Source organism: Eriocheir sinensis, chromosome 9, assembly GCF_024679095.1.
Source record: "Eriocheir sinensis breed Jianghai 21 chromosome 9, ASM2467909v1, whole genome shotgun sequence".
In the NCBI taxonomy this organism is placed as follows: domain Eukaryota; kingdom Metazoa; phylum Arthropoda; class Malacostraca; order Decapoda; family Varunidae; genus Eriocheir; species Eriocheir sinensis.
This window is the reverse complement of record NC_066517.1, coordinates 23,741,458-23,767,539: the sequence shown is the minus strand read 5'-3', so window position 1 is coordinate 23,767,539 and position 26,082 is coordinate 23,741,458. Positions and strand designations below refer to the sequence as shown.

Genomic DNA, 26,082 nt, shown 5'->3' with positions numbered 1-26,082 from the left:
CATAGGCGCGTTGAGTGCCGAGGTGGTGCGGTTTTCACAGAAGGTGGAGGACGAGAAGAAAAAGGCGATTGTTGCTCAGGTAAAGTGGAGGTGGAGATGGAGGTGAGGTGGAGGTGGTTGACTGACTGATACTATAGGTGGAAGAGTCTTGTTCTTGTTCTTCTTCTCTGTTTTCGTCTTCCTTTTCTTCACTATCTTTATCATCATTATTTCTTCCTTATTTCTCATCTTTATCCCATCTTGTTTGGTTGATTGGTTGGTTGAGATGAAGAAAAATTGGTTGACTTTGTTTATTCATATATTTCATCATTCTTACTTTTTTTGTATTTATTTATTCATTTTGCCATTACTTCCTTCCTTTCTTTCTTTTCTCTCCTTTAGTTTCTCTCCTTCCTTCTTTCATTTCTTTTTTTTCTCATTTTTACTTTTTCCTTCTCTCTTCTTTCCTTCTTTCTTCCTCCCTTTTTTTCCTACCTCCCTCCCTCCCTCCCACCCAACCTACCTACCTGGCACTCTCCTCCCTCTCTCCCTCCCTTTCCTTATTAACTAACAATAAAATTCACTCTTTTAATCAACTACTATCCAGATCAGACCCTATGACACCGTTTTTCGCAAATATCTTTCAAACGCATATTGCTTTGACACATTGTTTGACACACTCCGCTCATTTTTGACGCCATTATGCATTGCCAGATGAGGTTAATTATGGCGTTTACTCTTGACTGATGGCGAAACCTGCGTGATCCACTTACACATTCGAACAGGTGAGGCGTGACGAATTTGTGACGTGTATCCACCACTAACCTCCACCCCTGGCTTCCCCTACTCCCATCCCTCCCTTTCCCTCCCTCCTACCCTCCTCCTTTTCCCCCTAACCCCCTCTCTCTCTCGTTTACCTCCTTTTCCCTCCACCCCCCCCCCCCCTCTCTCTCTCTCTCTCTCTCTCTCTCTCTCTCTCTCTCTCTAGCGCTGCACACGAGATATAATCAATCCACACGCGTGACTTGAATTAATGACAGATAAATAGAAATTATATACAGAGTAAGGTTGGACAGTTTATGCAAGCAATTGTAATCGATGTTATTGCTTGTTTCACCATTAAACCGTATTTGGTAAGTCAAGAAGGTAACATGGTAAATATCGGGCAAGCTGCCGATCTATAATTAGTCTCATCTGGCAAGGCACAATGGCGTCAAAATTTAGCGGAGTGTGTGAAACAATCTGTGCCAAAGCATCGTGCTGATCCGAGTCTTCGCTTGAAAGATATTTGCGAAAAACGGTAGGTCATGGGGTCTGATATGGATAGTAGTTGATTAAAAGAGTGAATTGTTTTGTTAGTTAATAAGGAAAGGGAGGGAGAGAGGGAGGAGAGTGCTAGGTAGGTAGGAAGGTTGGGTGGTAGGGAGGGAGGTAGGAAGGAAAAAAAGGGAGGAAGGTAGAAGGAAAGAAGAAAGAAGGAAAAAGTAAATATGAGAAGAAAAAAAAAAGAGATGAAGGAAGGAAGGAAAGAAACTAGTCTCATATGGATAGTTTTTTTTTTGCAGCAAAGGAGACAGCACAAGGGCACAAAAAAAAGGAAACAATAAAAAAAAGCCCGCTACTCGCTGCTCCTGTAAATAATCCGAAGAGGTGGCCGAAAGAGCACTCAATTACATGAGAACAAAACCCCTTCCTCACCCCTTCCTTCCACCCTCTCACAGAACCGCGCCGCGCAGCTTCTGGAGCAAGACAAGGTGAACAAGCTCAACATCACCGACCTCTCCAACAAGCTGAGGGACTACGAGAAGACCATCGCCACGTTCCAGGTATATACTAACAACAAACACCTGAGCAGTTAATTAAAAAAAAAACAGGTATATACTAACAACAAACACCTGAGCAGTTAATTAAAAAAAAAAAAAAAACACGCTTACCTTACATATTAGTGCAGCAAAAGCCTACATGCCTCCCTACCTTTGTTGACCTATACCTGTTTGTCTATCTTTACTTAGTTGTTATTATTATCATCATCAGTGTTCTTCCTCCTCCTCCTCTTCCTCGTAGCTCGACAAGGAACAGCTCCAGCAAGAGTTAGCGAGAAGTTACCGAGCGAATGAGTCTCATCAGGCATCCTCCGCCCTCCAGGTGAGATATAGATAGATAGATAGATAGATAGAGAGAGAGAGAGAGAGAGAGAGAGAGAGAATGTACCCTTGCACAAAACTAAACGAAGAAAATTACATATATCCGTGATTTTAGGGCAAACTTTACTAAACGAATATTTCACACAACAGCAACATAGAGCATTTTCTATTCCAACTTTCTCCCGCGTAAAGGAATGGAACTACATACGTTATAGCTAGAAATTAAGGGGGTTAGGGATGATTGGAGAGGGGGGTGGGGAGGGTATAGCTGAGACTTAAGGGGAGGGGGGAGGGGGGCGTCTACATAAAAGGGGGGGGATAGGGGGTCGTGAGAAACGGGGGAAGTGAATATTGGGGGGGAGGGGTTGGGGGTGCCATCTTGCCTATAGGGATGCTGGGGGGGCGCGGTTATGCTTATCCTTTCATTCTCACACGCAGGATCAGCTGAAGGAGGCGCGCGCCCAACTGGAAACGGAGCAGCGGGAGAGGGCGAGGGAGCAGGAAGCAAGCAGGAACAGACTAGCTGCCTTGGAGGACGCCCTTGCCCGCTCCCCCCGCCAGGCCTCCGCGCCCTCACGCTCCAGATCACGCTCAAGGGCTGAAACTCCATCGAGGGTGGTGAGTCTTGGCTGTCCTTGCTTTGCTTCACTTTCCCTTGGTCTCCCATTTCCCCGTGTGGAGGTTCTTGTATACTCATCTACTGGGAAGGAAGGGAGGGAGGGTGCTAGGTAGGTAGGTTGGTAGGAATGAAGGAAGGTATATCGAAAGAGAGTAGAGAAGGAAGGAGGGAAGAAAGAAAGTAGGAAAGAAGGAAAGGAATAGTGAAATGAATGAATGAATAGTCAAAAAGATATAGTTAACTCTTGCATCAGGAAGTTGGACAGCCTAGGCATTAGCTTGGGAAGAGAATTTCATCCCTCCTTTCATCATCACCACCATCACCACCACCACCCCCATCACAATCACCTCCCCCCCCACCACTACCACCACCATCACCACCACCACCATCACCACCACCACCACCATCACCACCACCACCACCACCACCATCACCACCATCACCACCACCACGCTACTAACGCCTTCCTCCCCAGGTCACCTTGATGCCCACCGGCCTCCCTAACCTCGGCAACTCCTGCTACATCAACTCGGTGGTGCAGTGCCTCTTCAGCGTCACCATCCTCAGGGACTACTTCACCTCGGACACCTACAGGTAAGGGAGGCTATTAAGCTCAGGTGAGGTCCTCCGCTTCAAAAAATATATCCTTTTTTTCTTCCCATTATCTATTTCTTATTTCCTTGCTCGGTTTCTTCCTTTCTTCCTTCTTGATTTTCCTTTTTCCTTTTTCTATTCAATTGTTCATTCCCCCAGACGTGACCTGTACCGGGGGAGTGAGCTGCAGGGGCAGGTGGCGGCCGCCTTGGCAGGGGTGTTCAAGGGCCTGGAGGAGGGCCGCGGCGAGAGGGACGTGCGGACCAAGATCAAACACCTCAAGGTATGTACACGTACGCACCCTTCCAATGGACCTTCCATATCAATAAAGTATGTCTTTGTTAGACAGACACAGTGACGGAGCTAAAGTAAAGAGCACCTTGTCTATCTTTTCTGTGGATTTTTTTTTCTTTTTTTTTTTTAAGTTAGTTGTTGCACCTTGTCTATGTATCCGCCTCTCTTGCAGGACGTGGCCGGGGTGTGCAGTGAGGAGTTCCGCGGCTCCCAGCAGAGGAACGCCCACGACTTCCTCTCCTCCCTCCTCAACTGGCTACATGAGGACCTGACGCGGGTAAGTTGAGGGGAAGTGAGGGGACTCCTTCTTCCCTGCGAACAAACCCCCGAAAGTGGACAAAACCTCAGTCTCACATAATGAAGATAAATGGTTTCGAGTAGTTGACAAATTTCATGTTTTAAAGTATGCAGATGAATTCCTTTTATCCTTCAGCCCATTACAGTTTCCTTTTTCTTCACCCCATCCCTTAACCTTACTATCTCCGTTCCCCTTCCCACCCTTCCCTCAGCCCTCTGGCTCCTCGGTGGTCACCAAGAACTTCGCGGGCTCGGTGCGGGATGTGGTGCGCTGCGACCGGAGTGGCGAGGAGGTCAAGAGGAGCTCGAGAACCTTCACCACCCTCAGCCTACCTGTGCCGAGGGGAAAAGCGTTCTCCCTGCAGGTAAAGGTGTTGAGGTCTTGGGTTCACCTTATTAACGTCACCTTTTGTGCTCCTCTATTCTACTTTCTCTCTCGTCTTCACTCTCTTTTCCTCCTTTTCTTTCCACTTCTTCACCTGTTCACCCACTACTATCGATCTACTAACTGCCTATCTATCTATATCCCTCTATCTCTCTATCGTGGCCACAGGATATCCTCGAGAACCACTTCCGGCCACACAACGAAGAGTGGGAGTGCCCTCACTGCCGGAAGTCGCACGTTTGCCGCCAACACACGCGCCTCACCCACCTGCCGCCCCTCCTCCTCATCCATCTCAGCAGGTAAGAAACTGTACCTGCTCCTCACTCACCATTTTCCTTGTGTATTTGCGCCACGCTGTACCACTAACGGAGAAAATTAATATATCCTGAGCGCTCGAAGAAAACTCGTAGCGAACAGTGTCTGGCCTTTCGATGCTACTGGAAATGATCTCGAGGGAATAAATAGCCTTAGAAGAGAGAGCTTGTAATATGGGTGTGAGTGTAAGGTTGGTATTCCCGGACATTTCCACCCCTCAGATCAGCTAATTCCAAAGGCCGAAAAGGAGCTCAATCGCGTTCCAGTGAGTGTTTTTGTAGGTTCACGGCACAAAAGAGTGATTACGTTTCCAGAAGGGTCATACAACTACCTCTGGAAATACCCGAAACTCATACGAAAGCCAAGTCAGTTATGTGTGCTTAAGAATATGACCCTATACCTGACCTTCCCCTCCATCTATACTGTATTAAATCTCTTTCGTATTTTTTTAGCAGGTAAGAAACTAGCCCACCAGCACTTGACTCCACTTGTGCTGAGCTATTTTTTTATGATCCACTGTTTGTCTGCCTTTGCTTTCCTCTCTTCCCTTCTCTTTCCTCTCTCTTAACCTAACCTGCTTTTCCTCTCGTCTTCAGGGCCGGTAGTGGCTCTCGCGACTCACAGACGAAGAAGGTCAAAGTCACCTTCCCGATAGAGAACCTCACCTTACAAGACTATATGGACCACAGAGACCGAAGGTAACTATTTTTTTCCTTCCGTATTCCTAGAGGCTTCCCTATTTCATTATTTTCTTTCCTTATCTTTTTTTCCTTCTTTACTTCTTTCCTTCTCTTTACTTCCTTTTCTTCTTCCCTTCTGTTCTTCCCCGCCCTTCTTTTTTTCTTTTCCTTCCTTTTTTCTCTTCTTTCCTTCTTCCTTCCCTTCCCTTCTCTCATTTCTTTTCCTTTCCTCCTTTCCTCCTTCCATTCCTTTCTTTCCACTCTCTTAACTTGTCCTAGAATCCTAAAATGCAAACCACTAACTGCTTCCCTCCCTCCATTCCTTCCTTCCCTTCCACTCTCTTAACTTGTCCTAGAATCCTAAAATGCAAACCACTAACTACTTCCCTCCCTCCATTCCTTCCTTCCCTTCCACTCTCTTTTAACTAGAATAAAATGCAAAAATGCAACTACTTCCTCCATTCCTTCCTTCCCTTCCTTTATCCCAACACAGCCCCTCCTACGAGCTCTTCGGCGTCGTGTCACACCAAGGCACCATGAACGCCGGGCACTACACCGCCCTCTGCCGGAGCCCCCCAAGCCCCTCCTGGCACCTCTACGACGACGACAAGGTTAGCGAGGTCCCCGCCAGAAGGGTCCAGACAGAAGCCGACGTGCATGTTCTGTTCTACTCTCTCCTGAAGACCTAGACAATGGACCTCGAGTTTCGTTTTTCTTAGTTTTCCTTTTCTGCTTTGTTGCTGTTTTTTCATTCTCTCTTTTTAATGTGGTTAGAGGAGATAGATGAAGAGGTTAACAGAAAAGAAAATGGGATACTGTGGTCCTTAAGAGAGGCAGATGAAGGCCTACACAAAGAAGAATAGAGAGTGTGGTCTTTTTTATTGCAGTAAGAGGAGGTAGAGGAAAGGAAAATGAACCAGGGGACATAGGGCCAGTCTTACAGTCCAGTCCAGCACATTTGTAAGCTCCCCAACCAAACACAAAACACGACGAAAATTCCTTGTAGAGTGTTTTTTTTCTTCACATTTGTTACCTTTTTTTATGCCCTTGAACTGACTCCTCCGCTGTAAAAAAAAAAAATAAATAAATAAATAAATAAAAACTATACAAGGAATTTTCGTCGTGTTATGTGTTTGGCTGGGGAGCTTACAAACGTGCTGTACTGGCCCTTAGTTTTTATTGACAAGTAAAGATGAGGTGCTTTTCTCTCTCGTTTGATGCACTAAAACGAAGCAGATGAAAAGGCTAAACAAATAAGAGAAGGGGGATAGAAGTGCGAAAGATGGAAAAGGAGGATAAATGAAGGATATAGGAAAGAAAGTCAAGGTATAGGGAAAAAATAGGGAAAAAAGGATGAAACAAAGGACATAAGGAAAGAAAGTTAAAGCATGGGAAAGAAAGTGAGGGAAAAAAAGAACATATGGAGAGAAAATACAAAAAAAAGAAAAAAAAAAAAGGATATACTGAGGTTATGTTAATTTTTATATATCATTTTATACGCGTTTTCTTACACTGTTTTTTACACGTAATTAAGTTAAGTCAAAGGGGAGACGGAGGCGTTGGCGATATAGGTAATAATGAGCTAAATAACTTCTAATTAGTGTGTCGTAAATGAGGATGTCCAGTTAAATACAATGATCAAATAGCTATGTCCAATTTTATCTATCCAACTGAACGTCTGATTTAAAATGTACAAATGAATACACCCACGAATATGTCCATTTAAATGTCTCTAAGTGAATGTCTAGTTAGATTATGTAGAATTAAATGCCTCCTACTGATTGCCTAACTAAATAAGTACAAATATATCAATGTCCAATCAGATATCTCCTATTGAATGTCTGATGAGATATGTCCTATTGAGTATCTTCAAATGAATGTCTAATTAGATGTGTCCTATTAAGTATCTCCGAATGAATGTCTGCTTAAATATATACAAATAAAAATGTTCGGTTAATTATGTCCATTTTTTTGTCTTCACTTCCCCTTTTCCTCCTTTTCTCTCCTCTTCTTCCTCGCCTTTCATTAGTTGACACTCATTCACCTTTTCTTCTTCAACGTCTAACTCACTTCGTCCACCTGAATATCTAATTAAGCATATCAATACAATTATATATGTCTAACTTAACGCATTAAAAAAGGCTGAATATTGGCCCAAAAAATCAGCTACCTGCGCTAATATGGAGTTCATGTCACTACTATAACTACTAGTATTAATAATGATGATGATGATGATGATGATGATGGTGAAGCTGAATATAAAAACAACCATAAGATTTTTTTCATCCTAAGTAACATAAAGAAGTAAAATTCGACGTATGCAACACAATCTTATCGCCAACTGCTTGTGAACCGGCCAGCCTGCGTGTGTGTGCGTGTGCGTGCGTGTGTGTGTGTGTGTGTGTGTGTGTGTGTGTGTGTGTGTGTGTGTGTGTGTCGCAATGCCTAATGTAACGAAAGGAAAAATGAGAGAGAGAGAGAGAGAGAGAGAGAGAGAGAGAGAGAGAGAGAGAGAGAGAGAGAGAGAGAGAGAGAGAGAGAGAGAGAGAGAGAGAGAACAAAAGAACATAAGAACATAAGGAGTCTCTAAGCGGCCGGTAGGGCTATACAATGTTATGTACACATTATCAGCTCAAGCAACGTAACCACAATCAACAACTCATATACAAATCAACAAAACCACACCGACTCCTGAAACAATACAAAAATAAACACCACCCATCGCTATCAGTCTGTTTCATCTTCCAATTCTCACAAATACGAGGAAAGAGAACCAAGTCGCATGCATCTGAGAGCAAGACAGGTGTGGGGGGTGGTTCCTGGTGCCAGCTGGGAGAGAGGCAGGTGTTAGTGGTTACCTGGGGCGCCAAAAGGTATATGTACCGAGGCGTCGCCCTGAGGAACACCAGCAAGAATGAATTTCCTAGCCCGCTTCCTGGTGGTGGTGGGCCTCGCGTTCTCCTCGGCGGCAGGTGAGACGGGGAAGGTGAGGTAGGGAAGGTGAGGTGGGGAAGGTGAAGTGGGGAAAAGGAGATGAGGAAGGTGAAGTGAGAAGTGGTAGCTGATGTGTTTGTCAAGGCCCATATCATCACCCTGCCCATCTTCCACCCATGTCCTATATCTAGCTCATCCAAAGCTTCACCATTCCCTCCTTCCTAGCCTACATAAGCTCCTTCCCCCGTCTCATTCTTCTTCCCCACCTGCATGTTTCCTTAATGCCCAAACCCTCCGGCTATGATGCTTTGGCCATTCAGAGGAAACCAAAACACAAACTTCCCTTCTGTTCCTCCCACCCTCTCTACCAACCCTCCACGACCCTCCATTTCCACTCCCTCTCCTTCAGACATCTCCAGTCGCCTTGGGTTCAGAGCATGAGATGAGTCTCTCTCAGGATGGCTAAAACAGACTTAGCGGGCACGAGGCCAAAGCGAACACGATTGGAATCTTCAAAGTGGTTGGATAAATTCATAAATGAAATTTGTAAAGGATAGACAAACAGACTTAGATGACCAAGTCTGTATAAAGCTTGTCTAGTAACGTGTTCGTATTGTCTTGTTCAGGCGCCTCCCTCACCCTGGGCCAGGATGGCCAGGTCCCCTTAAAGTTCGGGGCACCGCTGCAGCTTGACTGTGGCGTCAATGGCCCGCTACGGCACTGCTTCTGGGAGACAGCGGACGGACGCATCGTGCAGGTGACGTAAGCAGCGGTACTCTGGCTGTGTACCACGGGTGTCCCACGACGTACTTTTTGTAGGAGCAAACTTTTGACCAGGGCCGCCACCATACGGACCATTGACACCTAACTGTGCCTACAGGTGGAGGACGTGTACGCAGGGCTCCACCCAGGCCTGCGGGCGCCCGGCAATCTCACCAACAACCAGTGCGGCATCGTTGTGGAGCAGGCCAGGGCGGGACACGCCGGGGAGTGGACGTGCCGCGCGCTGCTGGACGGCCAGGCGCTGCGGGGCTCAATGAGAGCTGCCGTGGGTAAGGGGGGGAGGGGGAAGGGGGAGGGTGTCACACTGGAGGCAACACGTGCACCAGATAAGCCTTAACAACCAACAAGTCTTCGCGCCACGAACAAACAACGTTATCAGCTGTAATCTGCCTAGGGCCAAACATGACCCTCAAAATGTTTTTCTTTCACTTTCTTCCATCATGAAATAAGAGACTGAGGTAGTTACTAAAAATGTTCTTCCTTCCTTGACATTTTCACCCCTTCGCAGAGTGTGTGTACCCCTTCGTGGCCGTGGGCGGCGGCTGCTACTACTTCAGTGAAACCCTCCTCCAATCCTGGTGTGTATGTGTGTGTGTGTGTGTGTGTGTGTGTGTGTGTCACAGCCTTCTTCCTTTGCCCTTCTTTTCCAACACCCAACACACGTCTGCTAGCGGTAATCTAACTAAGTCTGCCATAGGAGCCAAGGGAACAGTTTAAGGCTAACATCTTGTGCCCTCAGGGAGGATGCACGATCATTCTGCAAGAGCCTTTCTGTAGGGGCCGACCTGGCGGTGCTGGACGACTGCCACCAATTCCAGTTGGTGTGGGGCCACATCCTCGTGAACTGTAGGTGCCGCAGCCCCGCACAGCACTCTGTTGACACTTTGCCTTTGTGTGAACACTGTCCATAAGCGTGAAGGACTGGGACCTCTCCACAGTGTCCCATTCTTCTCCTTCCAGACGAGGTCTCCGTGCACTGGATCGGAGGCCACGATGATGCGTCGGACGGAAAGTTCTACTGGGTGGACAACACCCTCATGGTGATGGGGACGCCCTTCTGGAGACCCAACTATCCCAGCGGCCTGGAGAGTTGTGTGGCCCTCAGCAACGCCGGCGGCTACTTCATCGACCAGCCCTGCACCGAGCCCCATCATTATGTGTGTCAGCAGCATTAAGAGAAACAAAGACAAAGCAAAAGGAGAAAAAAAACTGAAAGAAGACAAAAAAGCAATGGACCACAGGGATGCATGCACAGGAGAGGCGATTGCAGCCGTCACCTGACACACCACGCGCCAAGGCCGACCTTTAAAGTCACTGTCGTCACCTGTCCTGTTCTTACGCAACCCGCGTGGTGCGCACATCACGCAGCTGATAACCTGTATGGCCGCCCTCTGGGGACAACACGCCTCACAAACCTGCCCGGCATCTGACTGGTTCCCACGCTTAGTGTTTTCTTTTGCCTTTTGCGTGACGCCTTTATCAAGTGACTACGTAGGTGCTTTACGTAGATTCAGAGAGTACCGAAAGAAATCCGATATGTTTTAGTATATACTCTTGATCACACACACACACACACACACACACACACACACACACACACACACACACACACACACACAGAGAGAGACTGACAAAATAAGACAGACGTAACTTGAAGAAAAAAAATCCCAAGCACGAACGTCAAAAAAAAGTAATAAGTTGTAACCACGAATAAAAAAAATAAAGAAAACTCAGGAAGGAACGAATTCCTGCACGTGAACAACAACAAAAACAACACATAGCCAATATATAAAAACAAAAAAACAAAGATAACACCAATAAAATTAAAACAGAATAAAACGAAGCCGTCCACCCGTCCATCCAAACAACAAGTCACTGCTTACGTGTTATCTCCCGTGTGTGTGTGTGTGTGTGTGTGTGTGTGTGTGTGTGTGTGTGTGTATCCTTTCACAGGTTGTCAGGACGCTACTCACTATCGCCACGTTTCTGAAGTTGTTGTTGTTGTTATTGTTATTGTTGAAGTTGTTTTTGTTGTTGTTATGGGTGTTGCGTAAGTGTCCTTGAGGCGTCGCTGAGGTGAACGATAAATATTTGACCCTGAACCGCGCGCTGTGAGTTACTGTTGTTTATTTTTTTGTTTGTTTGTTATTGTTGTTTACCTCCGTATATTAACGTTTACTAGTCCTTTCCCTTCTGTTAGTGAATTATTATTATTATTATTATTTTTATTATTACTATTATTATCATTGGTGTGGGTTTGTTCACTATCATCACACACCGCTTCTTCACTGTCGTCACCGCACGTCACCCATCCCTCCTCCTCGTCCCTTCACTACACATACCAATAAACTAGAGGCAGCCAATATAAGGGACTCCCATCAGCCACTGAACCACCCCTGCCAGATTATCGTACTCAGAGTATAGTATTTACCGGTTTCTGACGCCTAACTATTGCCAAGAAACATCAGGAATTAACCGTTTTAACGATATATATATAAATGCATCTCGTTATTGGGGACCAGGAGACAGTTTTGGCGTCGGAAGTCGGTATATATAAGAGCCTGAGTACGACAATCTGACAACGTAGCCCTGGACTAATAGGTAAACGTAAGGTAAAGTTCGGGGCATACACTATAGACGTGCGTGGCCACGGTGCTCGTCTCCGTCACATTGTCCCTTAACCCTGTGGTGGATGAGAAGTTGAGAACCCATTACTCCGGACCACAGGGTAAGTGCAACATCCGGGTTACCACAGTTTACCTTCCCCAGGTTTCCCCAGTACCCATTTATCGACCAGCCCGAAAGGGAGGATGTAAGACTGGGTGAGCTGCACGCCGACTGGCCAGGCTGAGATTCGAACTCGGGCCTTTGGATTTGTAGCTAGACACGATGGCCACTGAGCCACTGACTCATCAACCCTCCTCATGGGGTAAAAAGTTGTGCTGGAAGTGCTCGAAAGCCTGGTGAGGAGTGATCACAAGCGTCCGAAAACTATACCAGCATTCGGTAACGCGGCTGGTAAAAAGAAATCTACAACAGTATTCCCAGGTTTCTTATGTGTAGAGCGAAGAAAATGGGAGGACGCGAGGAAAGAAAACGGAACGGAATTTCGATAACCGTTGGCCAGACAGACAGACAGACATTCATCCGAAATTGACCTCTCTACCGACCCCCATCCGAAATTGACCTCTCTTCTGGGACCCATCCGAAATTGACTTCTCTACCAACCCGAATCCGAAATTGACCTCTCTTCTGGGACCCATCCGAAATTGACTTCTCTACCGACCCGAATCCGAAATTGACTTCTCTTCTGGGACCCATCCGAAATTGACCTCTCTACCGACCCCCATTTGAATTTGACCTCTCTTCTGGGACACATCCGAAACTGACCTCTCTTCTTGCACCATCCAAAACTGACCTCTTCTGGGATCCTTCCGAAATTGACCTCTTCTGTCATCCATCCGAAATTGACCTCTCTTCTGGCATCCATCCGAAATTGACCTCTCTTCTGGCATCCATCCGAAAATGACCTCTTCTGGCACTATCTGATATTGACCTCTCTTCTGGCATGCATCCGACGTTGACCTCTCTTCTGGCGTCCATTAGAAATTGACCTCTCTTCTGGCGTGCATCCGACGTTGACCTCTCTTCTGGTACCCATCCGAAAATGACCTCTTTTGGCACTATCTGATATTGACCTCTCTTCTGGCATGCATCCGACGTTGACCTCTCTTCTTGCACCATCCGACGTTGTTCTTCTTTGTTCATCGCCTTTATTAAACTCTTTCCTTTACCGCAAAACAAAAACATCCAATTCTCCATCGACACGAGGTACAATTTGAGCAATATAGAAACGCCCCTGAAAACAATACCAGCATGTACTTATAACGTGGTTGGTAATACTAATAATACTAATTCATGCTAAACGCACAGTCACACTTACCCAATCTTGCCCATGTCAGTTCCGGGGTCGTGGTGGCGGTGGTGGTAGTGTTTGCAATGGAGGTAAATGTGCAGCTTTTAAAATCTGTTCTCCACAATTTTATCTCTCTTTTTTTTTTTAGATAATCGTTCACACTTGGCAATATCAGAGCACCTCCATGAGTAATTTATCGCATATTTGTACGTCACTTTCAAACATTCCGATATGCGATAGTCTCCACACTAAAGGATTTCGCTGTACAATATTCATCATTTTCACAATAACATTTTCAGTACTTTAACAATTCACTAAAACCACTGCGCTGTACGATATCCAGCACTTAAACACTTCCTTGTACGATACTCTGCACTTACAAGACTTTGCAATACGATTTTCAGCACTTCTAACACTTCCTTATACGATATTCTGCACTTCCAACGCTTCCTTATACGATACTCTGCACATACAACACTTCACAATACGATTTTCAGCAACGATACTCTGCACATACAACACTTCACAATACGATTTTCAGCACTTGTAACACTTCGCTATACGAGATTCAACGCTTCAACTCTTCACTATTGGATTAGCGAATAGCAGGCTTTTTTGTGTGTTTTCCCTTGTGATACTTCCTTTACTATAAAAAAAAAAAAATTATATCACAGCATTCAAAAACCAGACGCTCAGTTGTCGCAAATATCCACTGTCTTTTCTGTCTTTCTTTCTTCCCTTCCTTTTCTTTTGGGCAATGCAGCAACGTCACTAGAAGAATGTTAATGCGCAACACAGTATTGGGGTCAGGGCAGGCGCAACACTCCTGGTTCGTGACCCAACACACCAACACCGCCAGCCACCACCGTTAACAGCAGCAGGAATCGGGTCATGTGTTGTCTCCCGCGCGTGACCTGAAAAACACACATACCAAGACAAAGTGAGTCAAACATCTTTATTTGTTGTAAGGATTGAATGTATGTGTAATTTTTTTTTTTTTTTGTCATTTTACTGCCCTTGTTTTTTTTTTCATCCTCCTCCTCCTCCTCCTCCCCCTTTTTTTTTTCTTTTTTCCTTCTCTTCATCATATATTAACTTCTTTCTCTCTTTCCTTGTTTATCCTTTCTCTCTCTCTCTCTCTCTCTCTCTCTCTCTCTCTCTCTCTCTCTCTCTCTCTCTCTCTCTCTCTCTCTCTCTCTCTCTCTCTCTCTCTCTCACACACACACACACACACACACATTAAAGTTATTTTCATGAGTTCAGTTTCATGTAAAAAGGATAAAAAAATATATATATTTTCAGGGTCAATAATAATTACTCTTGCTCACCTGTGTCATAATTACACCTCCTCCTCCTCCTCCACCTCTTCCCCCTCCTCCTCCTCTTCCTCCTCCTCCTCCTCCTCCTCCTCCTCTTCTTCCTCCTCCTCCTCCTGAGATGAAAATTAATCAGAAAGCAAAACGAAATCCAAAAATGCAAAAGTGATCATTAGAAGCGAAGTCATATATTCGTCACGTCACCAATTCGTACGGATCACCCCTATTAGCACGCACATAAAAAAACTGGTAAGGAATAGTAATGAAGTGCTGTCACATCATAACATATATTTTTTCTTAAATATTCACTGCATGGTTTTTTTTCTCAGCTCAATATTCCATTTTTTTAATCTATTTTCTCTCTAATATGCGTACTAACTGGAGTGGCGCGTACTAAATAGCGAATAGAGGCTTGATTATATTGATGGTATTAGCCGATGAAGCCGTCCGTCTCATATATATATTTTTTTTCTCAGCTCAATTTTCCAGTTTTTATCTTTAATTTCTCTCTAATATGCGTACTAACAGGTGTGGCGCGTACTAAATAGCGAATAGAGGCTTGATTATATTGATGGTATTAGCCGATGAAGCCGTTCGTCTCATATATATATTTTTTTTTCTCAGCTCAATTTTCCAGTTTTTATCTTTAATTTCTCTCTAATATGCGTACTAACTGGAGTGGCGCGTACTAAATAGCGCATAGAGACTTGATTATATTGGTGGTATTAGCCGATGAAGCCGTTCGTCTCATATGTATATATATTTTTTTTCTCAGCTCAATTTTCCAGTTTTTATCTTTATTTTATTCTTAATATGAGTACTAAGATGGTGTCTAATGATGCCTTCCGTGATAACTATGATTCACTCAAAACTCTCCTCTATGATATGAAGAATAGAATCATAGAATCAATGTTTTGGTTCTGTGCTTCATCCTCCTATTAGTTGATCTTCCCTACCTGCCTCGTGATAATTATAATTCACTCCAAACGCCTTCTTGGGATCTGAAGAGTAGAATTAATGTTTCCGTGTGTGTTTCCTCCCCCATCTTCCCTCCCTTCCTTCCTTCCTGGCGCCGTTTCCTCTCCCTTCCTATTCCTTCCCGCATCAAGGCTAAATTAAGTAACGTTGGGAGATAGACCAAAAGAAACTGACCTCACTTCTCGCCTCTCGTTTTCTGTGACTGGAAGAGCGTCTATCGGGTCTTTTTCTTCCTGTTGTTTGCCCCTGAGCTACCTCCCTCGCTCCAACAGAGAACAGAACGAGAGGCCAAAAGAACGGTCAATTTCGGGTAGAGTGGCGGCTGAGGGTGGACCACATACCTACACGGGAACCAGGAAGCATCGGGTCTTAGCAAGGGTGTCTAGTGTTAGTGCCCAGCGACCTTTGGCGACCTTCACATGTCTCTAATTTACTAGGAATACCTGAGGCTTAGAAAAGGTTAAATGTGTGTGCGTGTGCGTGTGCGTGTGTGTGGACGGGTGAAGTGTTACCTGTGCAGACCTTACACACACACACACACACACACACACACACACACACACATGGGAGCGGTCGGGCAGATAGCCATATGGAACTGTACTGATGAATGGAATGCCAGAAGTAAAATCGTCTCAAAGTCCATTAATTTAACAAACGATGCAATAAAACAGAATCCAAAGAACTTCTATACAAACTTCAATCCCGTATAACATGCCAATAGGTAAGAATAGAATAAGTATTAGTCGGTAAACACACACACACACACACACACAAACACACACAGTTCCTCGCTCCACCCCCTCCTCACTCACTCCTTCCTCTCTTTCTCCTTCTCCTATAACAATAATAACCGCTATGAACACACACACACACACACACACACACACACACACACACACACACACACACACACACACACACAGAATCGTCCCATCGCAAACACCAAAGCCAAGTTCTTAAACATAATTAGCACCTCATTTTGCCTATTTGAAAAACTCTTCGTACAAGTTCCTAGGGTTTTCATTGAGTGTTTTGTGATCCTAGTGATAGTTTTAAATGACTTCTTTTATTCTTTTTTACAGCAAAGGAGTCAGCTCAAGGGCATAAATAAAGGAAACAATAATGAAAAGAAAAGCCCGCTAATACTCACTGATCCTAAGAAGAGTTAGAGGAGTGGCCGAAAGATAGGTCAATTTCGGGAAAAACACCCATGGAAACACTTTAATACTCTTTTTCGTGGACTGTTTTCTAATTTCAGTGATAGTTCTACATGACTTCTGCGTCGTAAACGAGAAAATCACTCATGGAAACCCTTTAATACTTTTTTTCGTGGACTGTTTTGTAATCCAAGTGAGAGTTTTACATGACTTCTGCGTCGTAAACGAGAAAATCACTCATGGAAACCCTTTAATACTTTTTTTCGTGGACTGTTTTGTAATCCAAGTGAGAGTTTTACATGACTTCTGCGTCTTGAACGAGAAAAACACCCTTGATAAACCTATTCTCTACTTTTTCATGAACTGTTTTGTAATCCTAGTGGTAGTTTAACATGACTTCTGCATCTTGGAAGAGAAAAACACACATGAAAACCCTATTCTTAACTTTTCATGAACTTTTTCTGATCCCAGTGATATAGTTGTACATGACTTCTGCACATTGAACGAGAAAAACACCCATGGTAACCCCTTTTTTGCAGTTTTCATGTACTGTTTTGTGATCCCAGGGGTAGCTGTACATGACTTCTACGTCTTCAACGGGAACATCACCATTTCCCAACAAAACCCGTTTGATCCTCTCTGCGGCCTTGGAGAAGCAGTCGCAGTAGGAGCCTGATGCGTTTAAGACTACGGACCCAAGACTCGCCTAGCAGCCAGACGAAGCCCACTCATTAGGTCACTGACTGGGTCTCCGCCTCGCCCACGTGCAAAGCCTCGTGTAGGGATACTATACACAGACACAAATTGGGTGGCGTCAAAATGAGGCAAGTGGACTGATTACTTAACTATTTTTAGCACTAGCCTCTTCTATACACCACCTCTTTCAATGTCAGTATGGAGTTTACACAGTAGACACAAGTATGAAGTTTGTTTGGGTGGGACCAGACACTCTAGCAAACGTTTGTGGGTCTTGCTACGAACGTTTTTCAAGGCAAGGGAGGAGCTATGTCGGTTTGCCTTGCGTCTTTCTCCCGTTCACATTGCTGTTTACTTATGTTTACTATAGACCACGGAGGGAGGTTGAGAGAGAGAGAGAGAGAGAGAGAGAGAGAGAGAGAGAGAGAGAGAGAGAGAGAGAAACAGGCTGCCGGGTCTAGACATCAAGGTTATTTTATCGCCTGCCTAGACTGATTTTTTTTGGTGTGTGTGTGTGTGTGTGTGTGTGTGTGTGTGTGTGTGTGTGTCGTAACGGGTCTGTGGGATGTTACTCGTTGTTGTTGTTGTTGTTGTTGATTCCTTTTGAAGAAGAGAAAGAGAAATAATAATAATAATAATAATAATAATAATAATAATAATAATAATAATAATAATAATAAGAAGAAGAAGAAGAAGAAGAAGAGGAAGAGGAGGAGGAGGAGGAGGAGGAAGGATATAAGAACAAGAAGAAAAACAAGAACACGAAGAAGAAAAAGTAAAAAGAAGAGGAAGAAAAAAGAAAAAAAAAGAAAAAAAGAGGAAGAAAAAAGAAAACAACAAGAAAAACAAGGGCAAGAAAAAGCATAGAAAAAAAAAAGGAACCAGAACAACAAAAAACAACAACAAAAACAACAAAGACAAGACAAAGGACTCCCCCCCTCCCCCTCCCCCTCTTTAACCACAAGCCCAGCACTGGCACTCTACAGCCGATGCTTTGGCCGCCGCAGAAAAGGTTGCAAGGGTAAACACAACAGACCAAGGCGCTAGACACAACACGAGGGGTCGGGCATAGCGGACTAAGCACTGTCTGGCGCCGACCTGAGCTACGTAGCCACCCGAGAAAGAAAGGAAGGGATGGATGGATGGATGGGAGGGAAGTAGGAAGGAAGGATGGATGGGAGGGAAGTAGGATGGATGGATGGATGGATGGATGAAAGGGAGGGAGGGAGGGAGGAAGGAACGAAGGAAGGAAGGAACCGAAGAGGAAGGCAGGAATAACAAAGAAAGAAGGAAGGAAGGAAGAACAGTAACCTAACCTAACCTAACCTAACCTAACCTACGTAGCCACACAAGGAAGGAAGGAAGGAAGGAGGGAAGGATGGATGGATGGAAGGATGGATGAAAGGGAGGGAGGAAGGGAGGAAGGAACGAAGGAAGGAAGGAACCGAAGAGGAAGGCAGGAATAACAAAGAAAGAAGGAAGGAAGGAAAAAGAACAGAAAAGAAAGAGGAAATGAAGGAAGGAAGACAGGAGGCACAGAAAGGAAGAAAGAAAGGAAGGAACAACAGTAATGAAAGATGGAAGGAAGGAAAAAGAACAGAAAAGAAAGAGGAAAAGAAGGAAGAAAGAAAGGAAGGAAGAAAGGAAGGAAGGACAGTAAAGAAAGATGAAAAAAAACAGAAAACAATGAAGGAGGGAATGAAGAAAGGAACCAAGGAGAGAAAACAAAGAATGACTGACTGAATGAATGAATGCAGGAAGGAAGGAAGGAAGGAAGGAGGCAATGCACAAAGGTAAAGTTAATTAAGGGAATACACTATAGCTACGCGTGGAGGCGGTGCCCATCTCCGTTACACAGGCCGATAAAAACACTTAGCAATATGAACATGAAAAACGATAATACAATGAGGTGGAAATATACGTGTACAAATGAAGATACTGATAAGATAGGAGACTGAACGTACAGGTGTGTGTGTGTGTGTGTGTGTGTGTGTGTGTGTGTGTGTGTGTGTGTGTGTGTGTGTGTGTGTGTGTGTGTGTGTTTATGCAAGTCAAGTCTCACGGTGATTGACAAGACAAACGAAGGAGAGAGAGAGAGAGAGAGAGAGAGAGAGAGAGAGAGAGAGAGAGAGAGAGACGCACGCACGCACGCACACGCACACAGACACACGCGACAGCAATATGAAGAACAAAGCGAAAAAAGAAAAAAAGAAGAAAAAAGAAAAAGAAAAAAACAAGAACAAGAGGAGGAGGAGAGAGAGAGAGAGAGAGAGAGAGAGAGAGAGAGAGAGAGAGAGAGAGAGAGAGAGAGAGAGAGAGAGAGAGAGAGAGAGAGAGAGAGAGAGAGAGAGAGAGAGAGGCAGGTAACATTGATCACGAGACAGACTCACTTTCTACCTGATAAAGACTAATTGATTATAGACCAAACGTGCTTTCAGATGTGTCGCGGGAGAGGTGAAGAGACAGGTGTGGGGTAGAAAAGACAGGTGTGGGACAGGAAAGACAGGTATAGGACAGGAGTCAGACAGGTATGAATGGGACAGGAAAAACTGGTATGGAAAAAATATGTATGGGACAGGAAAGACAGATATGGGACAGGAAAGAAACAAGTATAGAACAGGAAAAACAGGTATAGGACGGGAAAGAAACAAGTATGGGACAGGAAAAAGACAGGTACGGGACAGAAAAAGACAGATGTGTGATATGAAGACAGATGTAGAATTAGTTTGAAAGGAGGGAACAGGAAAAAGACAGAAAAGAGACAGGTATGGGACAGGAAAAAAGAGGTATGGGACAGAAAAAGACAGATGTGTGTTATGAAAGAGACAGATGTAGAATTAGAGAGTGAAAGGAGGGAGACAAACAGACGTACTCTCTTCCTAATGGACAGCAAATCATAAATCAAAGGTGAATGTGAAGCTGTAAACACTAATTAGAATATCAGGTACGGAGCAAAAAAAGGAGGGAGGGAGGGAGGGAGGGACAGACCCGCTTTCTACCTGACTAAAATTATTAAATCAAACGTGGCTGAAGGTGAAAACAGGTGTGTGTGAGGGAGTGAAAAGGCAGGTGTGGTAGGTATGTAGGTAAGACAGCTGTGTAACTCGAGAGACACGTGTGAAATTGAATAGCAGATGTGAGGACGGATTGGTACGCAGTTACAGTAGAGAAATATAGTAACAGTTGAGGTTGATAGATAAAATAAGAGTTGAGGTTGATAGATAAAATAACAGTTGAGGTTGATAAATAAAATAACAGTTGAGGTTGATAAATAAAATAAGAGTTGAGATTGATAAAAAAAATAAGTTGAGGTTGATGAAAAAAATAAGTTGAGGTTGATAGATTAAATAAAACTTGAGGTTGATAAAAAAACACAGTTGAGGTTGATAGATAAAATAACAGTTGAGGTTGATAGATAAAATAACAGTTGAGGTTGATAGATAAAATAAGAGTCGAGGTTGATAGATAAAATAAGAGTTGAGGTTGATAAATAAAATAACTTGAGGTAGATAGATAAAATAAGTTAAGGTCAGTAAATAAAGTAAGTTAAGATCCCTTTGAAACAGCAGCGGGTATAAGCAAACAATTGAGGGACCCTGAATCTAAAAGGTCCCAATTCTTAGACGATTTCGGCTCTTACAAGTCACAACAACAAATTCTAAAGGCCAGAAAAGAGATTAGTCGGATTTTAATGAGTGTTTTTTTATATCTATGGTGCAGGGTGTGGGTTAGAAAATACAGGTATAGAGTAGAAAAAACAGGTGTGGGACAGGAAAGACAGGTATGAGACAGGAAAGACAGGTATGGGACAGGAAAGACAGGTATGGGACAGGAAGGACAGGTATGGGACAGGAAGGACAGGTATGGGACAGGAAGGACAGGTATGGGACAGAAAAGAAGACATGTGGAGCAGGAAAGACAGGTGTTGGACAGAAAAGACAGGTATGGGACAGGAAAGACAGGTATGGGACAGAAAAGACAGGTATGGGACAGGAAGGACAGGTATGGGACAGGAAGGACAGGTATGAGACAGGAAAGAGAGAGCCTTGTCAAACCATTACTAGACTCATAAAACTAACCACGACCTCTACGAAAGCCTTATCAAATGTGATATGTTTGAGAATGTGATGTCTTTCTATCTGTCTGTCTGTCTATTTGTCTGTCTGTCTTTCTGTTTGCCTCTATCTCTCTCTTTCCTCTCATATTTTAGCATCCCAGTTACTGTGTCTTGATTAATAATACCTGATTCTCTCTCTCTCTCTCTCTCTCTCTCTCTCTCCCCCACATGTCACCTTGGACCCAATACATTAAGGAAAAGTGATAAAGTGATCGCAAGTGGCTGCCGGACACCTGAGTATACCTGGCCGAACCAAGGCAAGGCAATCAAAGGTGACCCAGATATGAGAGCGGACCTTTCCTGTGCTCCCGGCCGCTCTATCTTGTCCACTCTAGTGAAACCAAATTGTCAAGTCCGTTCTGGCGTTGGCTCCCGCGGGTCCATTTCTCCCCTCTGTTCTGCCACACAGTCCCAACACCTATCTCTTCCTCTCATATGTAAGCTATAGGTAACATATGAGAGGAAGAGACAGGTGTTGAGACTGCGTGGCAGAGCAGAGGGGAGGAAAGGACCCGCGAGAGCCTACGCCAGACCGGCCTCGACATATTTGGATTTTTATAGTCAGCAGTCATATATGAAGAAAAATAAAGTCCCATGTAAAGTTTTGTTGAGACTCCCATAACGACCATTTGCTAAGGTTATAGTGAAAATTAATCGGGTTGAGTGTTTTTGAGATGTTACCGAAATGTTTGTGAATAAGGAATCCATAATGGGTCCGTAATATCAACGTATCGAGGTCCTATTACGAATATTTGCTAAGGCCACAGTGAAAATTAACAGGGTTTTCGTGGGTGATGTATATCCCATTCAGATGCAGAAATTGTGTAAAACTATATCGCCAGTATCACAAAACAGCCTATGTCAATCCCGACAACTTCTACGAGAGGCTTTTCAAACGAGCGTAGAGAGGAGGCAAGAAATTTGAGAATAAGAGTTCGGGTTGACACACATAACGGGCTTTTTTTGTTTTGTTTTGTTTTGCTTTTTCCCTTGGGATGCCTCCCTTGTTGTGGAAAAAAAAATAAGGGAACAAGGCGTCAGAAAACACAGCCGCCACTATAAATTAAATTCGCTCGCGCCACAATCGAACTGGGGTCGTCTAGGAGGTCCCTCAAGAGAGCATGCTGGCACTATAGACATCTCCTAAGGAAAAAACAGTAGAGAAGACAGAATCCCATATGTGTGCTTGTGTCTGTATGTTTGTATGTCTAACTATCTATGTCTGTCTGTATGTTGATCTATCTCTGTCTATCTGGAAGGGAGATAAAAGAGAATTTGGAGTATCTTATTTACTTTCTCTCTTTCTCTCTCTTCCCTCACTTCATTCTCTTTATCTTTCCTCCCTGCAATGAAGTGGAGGAGGAGAGTCTGTCTTTTTTTTAAACAAAGGAGACAGCTCAAGGGCACAAAAAAAGGAAAAATAATAAATAAATAAAAAAAAGCCCGCTACTCGCTGCTCCTACAAAAAAGAATCAAAAGAAGTGGCCGATAGAGAGGTCAATTTCGTGTTACAGGTGGTCGAAAGAGAGGTTAATTTTGTGTTACACGCCGGCTCGTCACCGCTCGAAGCTCTTCACATGCTTAAGGCGTGGGCAAGGTGAGTCACTCGGTATACAGGTGGTTACGTGGAGCAGTTGTTAGTATGAGCTTTTGAAAGGGCTCTGAGTCACGTCAAACCTCGTGGGTGAGCGCGTATACGTCTTGGGAGGGGCACGGAGGGGGGGGGGGGGGAAGGGAGGGGGAAGGGAAACAAAGACGAGCCGGGGGTATACAAATAAGGTGCCCGATAAACAATAAACTATACACCAGAACAACTAACGAATCTACGCCATACAACTGTACACTCCTGCCTCTCCTTCCCCCCCACCTGTACCTTCGCCACTGACTCACTTCCTCTTCTTACTATACCTTTGATTAATAAATAAATAAATAAAAGAAGAGGGCAGTTTTGGGTTGATTAAAGCGATTCAGTTCTACATTTTCCTTATTTTCTATATCTTTGCTAACAGTGCTGTATTTTTCTTCCTCCTCTCTCTCTCTCTCTCTCTCTCTCTCTCTCTCTCTCTCTCTCTCTCTCTCTCTCTCTCTCTCTCTCTCTCTCTCTCTCTCATCCAGTCCATTTTTTTCATCCCTGTCTCCCAATCTCTCTGTCTCCCTCTTCTCATTTTTTTTCCCTCACTCTTGCCTTCTCTCTTTCCTTCTCTCTTTCACATACACACATACATACATACATACACCAAAACAAACAAACACACACACACACACACACACACACACACACAGTAAAATCAGTCAATATGCTTAGGGGGTGTAGGCCTAATCAAAAGCAGGTAAGGGGGCAGGTAAGGAGTGAGCGAGCACGTGCCTACCTGTGTGTGTGTGTGTGTGTGTGTGTGTGTGTGTGTGTGTGTGTACCTTCCACACCTGTGCACATGATAAGGCTTACGACACCCACGAACGTACGCACGGCCAGGTATACAGGACGTTCACCCCCAGGACAGGTAAGACGAGGTGGGGCAATTACGTTCCTTAGGCGGGAAGATTTAAGTCAAGTATCTGTCTGTACCTTGATTGTAAATGTCCGTAGAAGAGAGACACAGACAGACAGAGAAAGAAATTGCGATCATTTGAAGGGAAGATTGAAGTCAACAAACTGTACCTTGAATATAAATGTCTGTAGAAGAGATACACAGACAGACAGAGGGACAGACAGACAGATAGACAGCAAACAAACAGGCAGAGATACAGATAGACAAATAAATATAGATAGTTCAGTAGATAGACAGACATAGATTGATAAACAGATAGATAGAGATATAGCAAGATAAATAGATAGCTGATGGATGAATTAAAAGACAAAGGTAGATACAGAGAGAGAGAGAGAGAGAGAGAGAGAGAGAGAGAGAGAGAGAGAGAGAGAGAGAGAGAGAGAATGAATATAGTTTTTTTAAGTCAATATTCTGTCTGTATCTTGATAATGAATGTTTGTAGAAGAGATACAGACAGACAGACAGACAGACAGACAGACACAAAGTTAGATAGATAGACAGACCTCTCCCCCAACAACCATGCACTACACACATTTATGATGATCCCCTCGTACACACACACACTCACACACACACACACACACACACACACACACATTACCATACAGCCTCGTGACGTCCAAGAGGGCCTCCACCTGTCACACGTGTCCCATTGTTTACATCTCGACATGGTCACCCCGTTGGAAAGCAAGATGCGGAGCGTGTGTAAGTGTACCTGTGGAATCTCTTAGCAAAGCGATCAAAAACCTTGGATGTTGTTGAGGTCGTAAGCGTTTGAATTCGAGATGTCTTGGGGTAAAATTTTAAGATAATCTGCATTCCGTTATCGCTATTGTGGCATTAGGAAAATAAAAACTAAAAACGTCGATAATGCTAGTTAATCTCTCTGCCGAACGAGTAGCCTAAATTTCCCACTCAAAAAACAAACCTAACCTCATTAAACCTGCCTTTCCCACCCCAAAAACAAACCTAACCTGCATTTCCCACCCCAAAAACAAACCTAACCTGCATTTCCCACCCCAAAAACAAACCTAACCTTCATTTCCCACCCCAAAAACAAACCTAACCTGCATTTCCCACCCCAAAAACAAACCTAACCTGCATTTCCCACCCCAAAAACAAACCTAACCTGCATTTCCCACCCCAAAATCAAACCTAACCTAACCTGTTCAATTTTCCCCCCTTTGCATTGAATCGGTGAATTTGTGTCCAGTGAGTTTTTTGTCCGTTTTCAGGTGACGTCACAATATTGTATGGTAGTATCTTTTGTGTCGTTGTTTATTAAGGCATAAGAGACGCCCCTCAGACTGCCCTGATAAAGCATATTGATAACGCCGCCACAGTAGGTCCCAGGCCGCCTCCGTGCTAGCTGATAGTGATGAAATATAGGCCACTTGAAGCGACACCCACCAACACGTAAAAAGATTATAATTGGGTATAGCTACGATGTTACTGTCTTGCGATACTCCACACCTCATTGCATTATTATTGTTATTACCATTATTATTATCATTGTTATTATTATTTGCTGTCTAGTGGTTTACATGTTGCTAGGGAATGAAAGTAACGCAGCGAAGAATGGATCACTCACTTAATTAGGAGAGAAAAAAATTAAAACTAGCCTGCAATTTAAACCCAATTAGTCCACATCACAAAGGTCTTACTGTTGGCTGCTGGTGTTATAAACGTTATTGGTGAATATGAGTTTGCTACTTAGTGAAAACAGAGATGAAAACAATACAATATCTAGAAGTCAAAATATTATAAGGATAGACAGATAGATAGATAGATACTAGTCATGTTGGTTGCGCTTGAAGTATACATATCTAGCAAGTCAAGAATTACGTAACGAAGAAAAATAAGTAGATAAACAAACGCAATAGCTGGAGGTCTATCATACACCGCAATGAGAGAGAGAGAGAGAGAGAGAGAGAGGCCTTGAAATATACTTATAATATACAACCAGAGATACGCAACAAATAAAAATGAACAGATAAACAAACACATACAAGAGTTGGTAATCTAACATACCGTGATCCTTCCCGGAGACCTTGAGGAGTAAGACATTTGACTCATACAAAAGCCGTCGCCGTGACATGCGATCCAATCAATCCCACCCGATTATCGTAACTCACAACATCGCATTCCCCGGTTTCTGACACATAACAACTGCATAAAACCATCAGTAATTAACGATTTTGACACTTAAAATAATGAATAATGTTATCTGTGTGGAGGTGACACTTATTTGCTCTGAAACCGATCAATACAGTAAGCTGAATATGGCAATTTGGTTACGTGCGATACACCCCCACCAGCACACACGTTA

The 26,082-nt window shown here is 43.9% G+C and overlaps 2 protein-coding genes and 2 long non-coding RNA genes across 5 annotated transcripts in view; 2 read left to right on the top strand and 2 right to left on the bottom strand.

Annotated features, from left to right (window-relative positions):
* The window catches only part of LOC126996212 (trichohyalin-like), a 22,290-nt gene extending 15,021 nt beyond the window's left edge, over positions 1-7,269 (top strand). For both annotated transcript variants that reach the window (XM_050856539.1, XM_050856540.1), the window contains 11 exons: positions 1-79; positions 1,701-1,805; positions 2,044-2,124; positions 2,562-2,741; positions 3,218-3,336; positions 3,496-3,619; positions 3,803-3,907; positions 4,140-4,292; positions 4,481-4,611; positions 5,224-5,325; positions 5,801-7,269. The exon at positions 1-79 is cut by the window's left edge and continues 59 nt beyond it. In XM_050856539.1, the coding sequence (XP_050712496.1) occupies positions 1-79; positions 1,701-1,805; positions 2,044-2,124; positions 2,562-2,741; positions 3,218-3,336; positions 3,496-3,619; positions 3,803-3,907; positions 4,140-4,292; positions 4,481-4,611; positions 5,224-5,325; positions 5,801-5,996 (1,375 nt within the window). In that variant the 3' untranslated portion in view covers positions 5,997-7,269. The remainder of the gene's footprint in view (positions 80-1,700; positions 1,806-2,043; positions 2,125-2,561; positions 2,742-3,217; positions 3,337-3,495; positions 3,620-3,802; positions 3,908-4,139; positions 4,293-4,480; positions 4,612-5,223; positions 5,326-5,800) is intronic.
* LOC126996218 (uncharacterized) overlaps positions 1-13,434 on the bottom strand; it is a 54,786-nt gene extending 41,352 nt beyond the window's left edge. The window contains exon 1 of the long non-coding RNA XR_007751107.1: positions 12,968-13,434. This is a non-coding gene — a long non-coding RNA (uncharacterized LOC126996218). The remainder of the gene's footprint in view (positions 1-12,967) is intronic.
* On the top strand, positions 8,113-10,466 carry LOC126996216 (C-type lectin domain family 2 member D2-like). Its single transcript, XM_050856546.1, has 6 exons — positions 8,113-8,279; positions 8,868-8,998; positions 9,122-9,293; positions 9,533-9,602; positions 9,764-9,870; positions 9,985-10,466. Exons 1-6 carry the CDS (start codon positions 8,222-8,224, stop codon positions 10,197-10,199), a joined length of 753 nt encoding a protein of 250 aa, XP_050712503.1. The 5' UTR covers positions 8,113-8,221; the 3' UTR covers positions 10,200-10,466.
* On the bottom strand, positions 10,921-12,959 carry LOC126996221 (uncharacterized). Its single transcript, XR_007751110.1, has 2 exons — positions 12,668-12,959; positions 10,921-12,554 (listed from the first exon to the last, which is right to left on the bottom strand). It is a non-coding gene; the product is annotated as an uncharacterized LOC126996221 (long non-coding RNA).
* Positions 13,435-26,082: the final 12,648 nt, after the last annotated feature.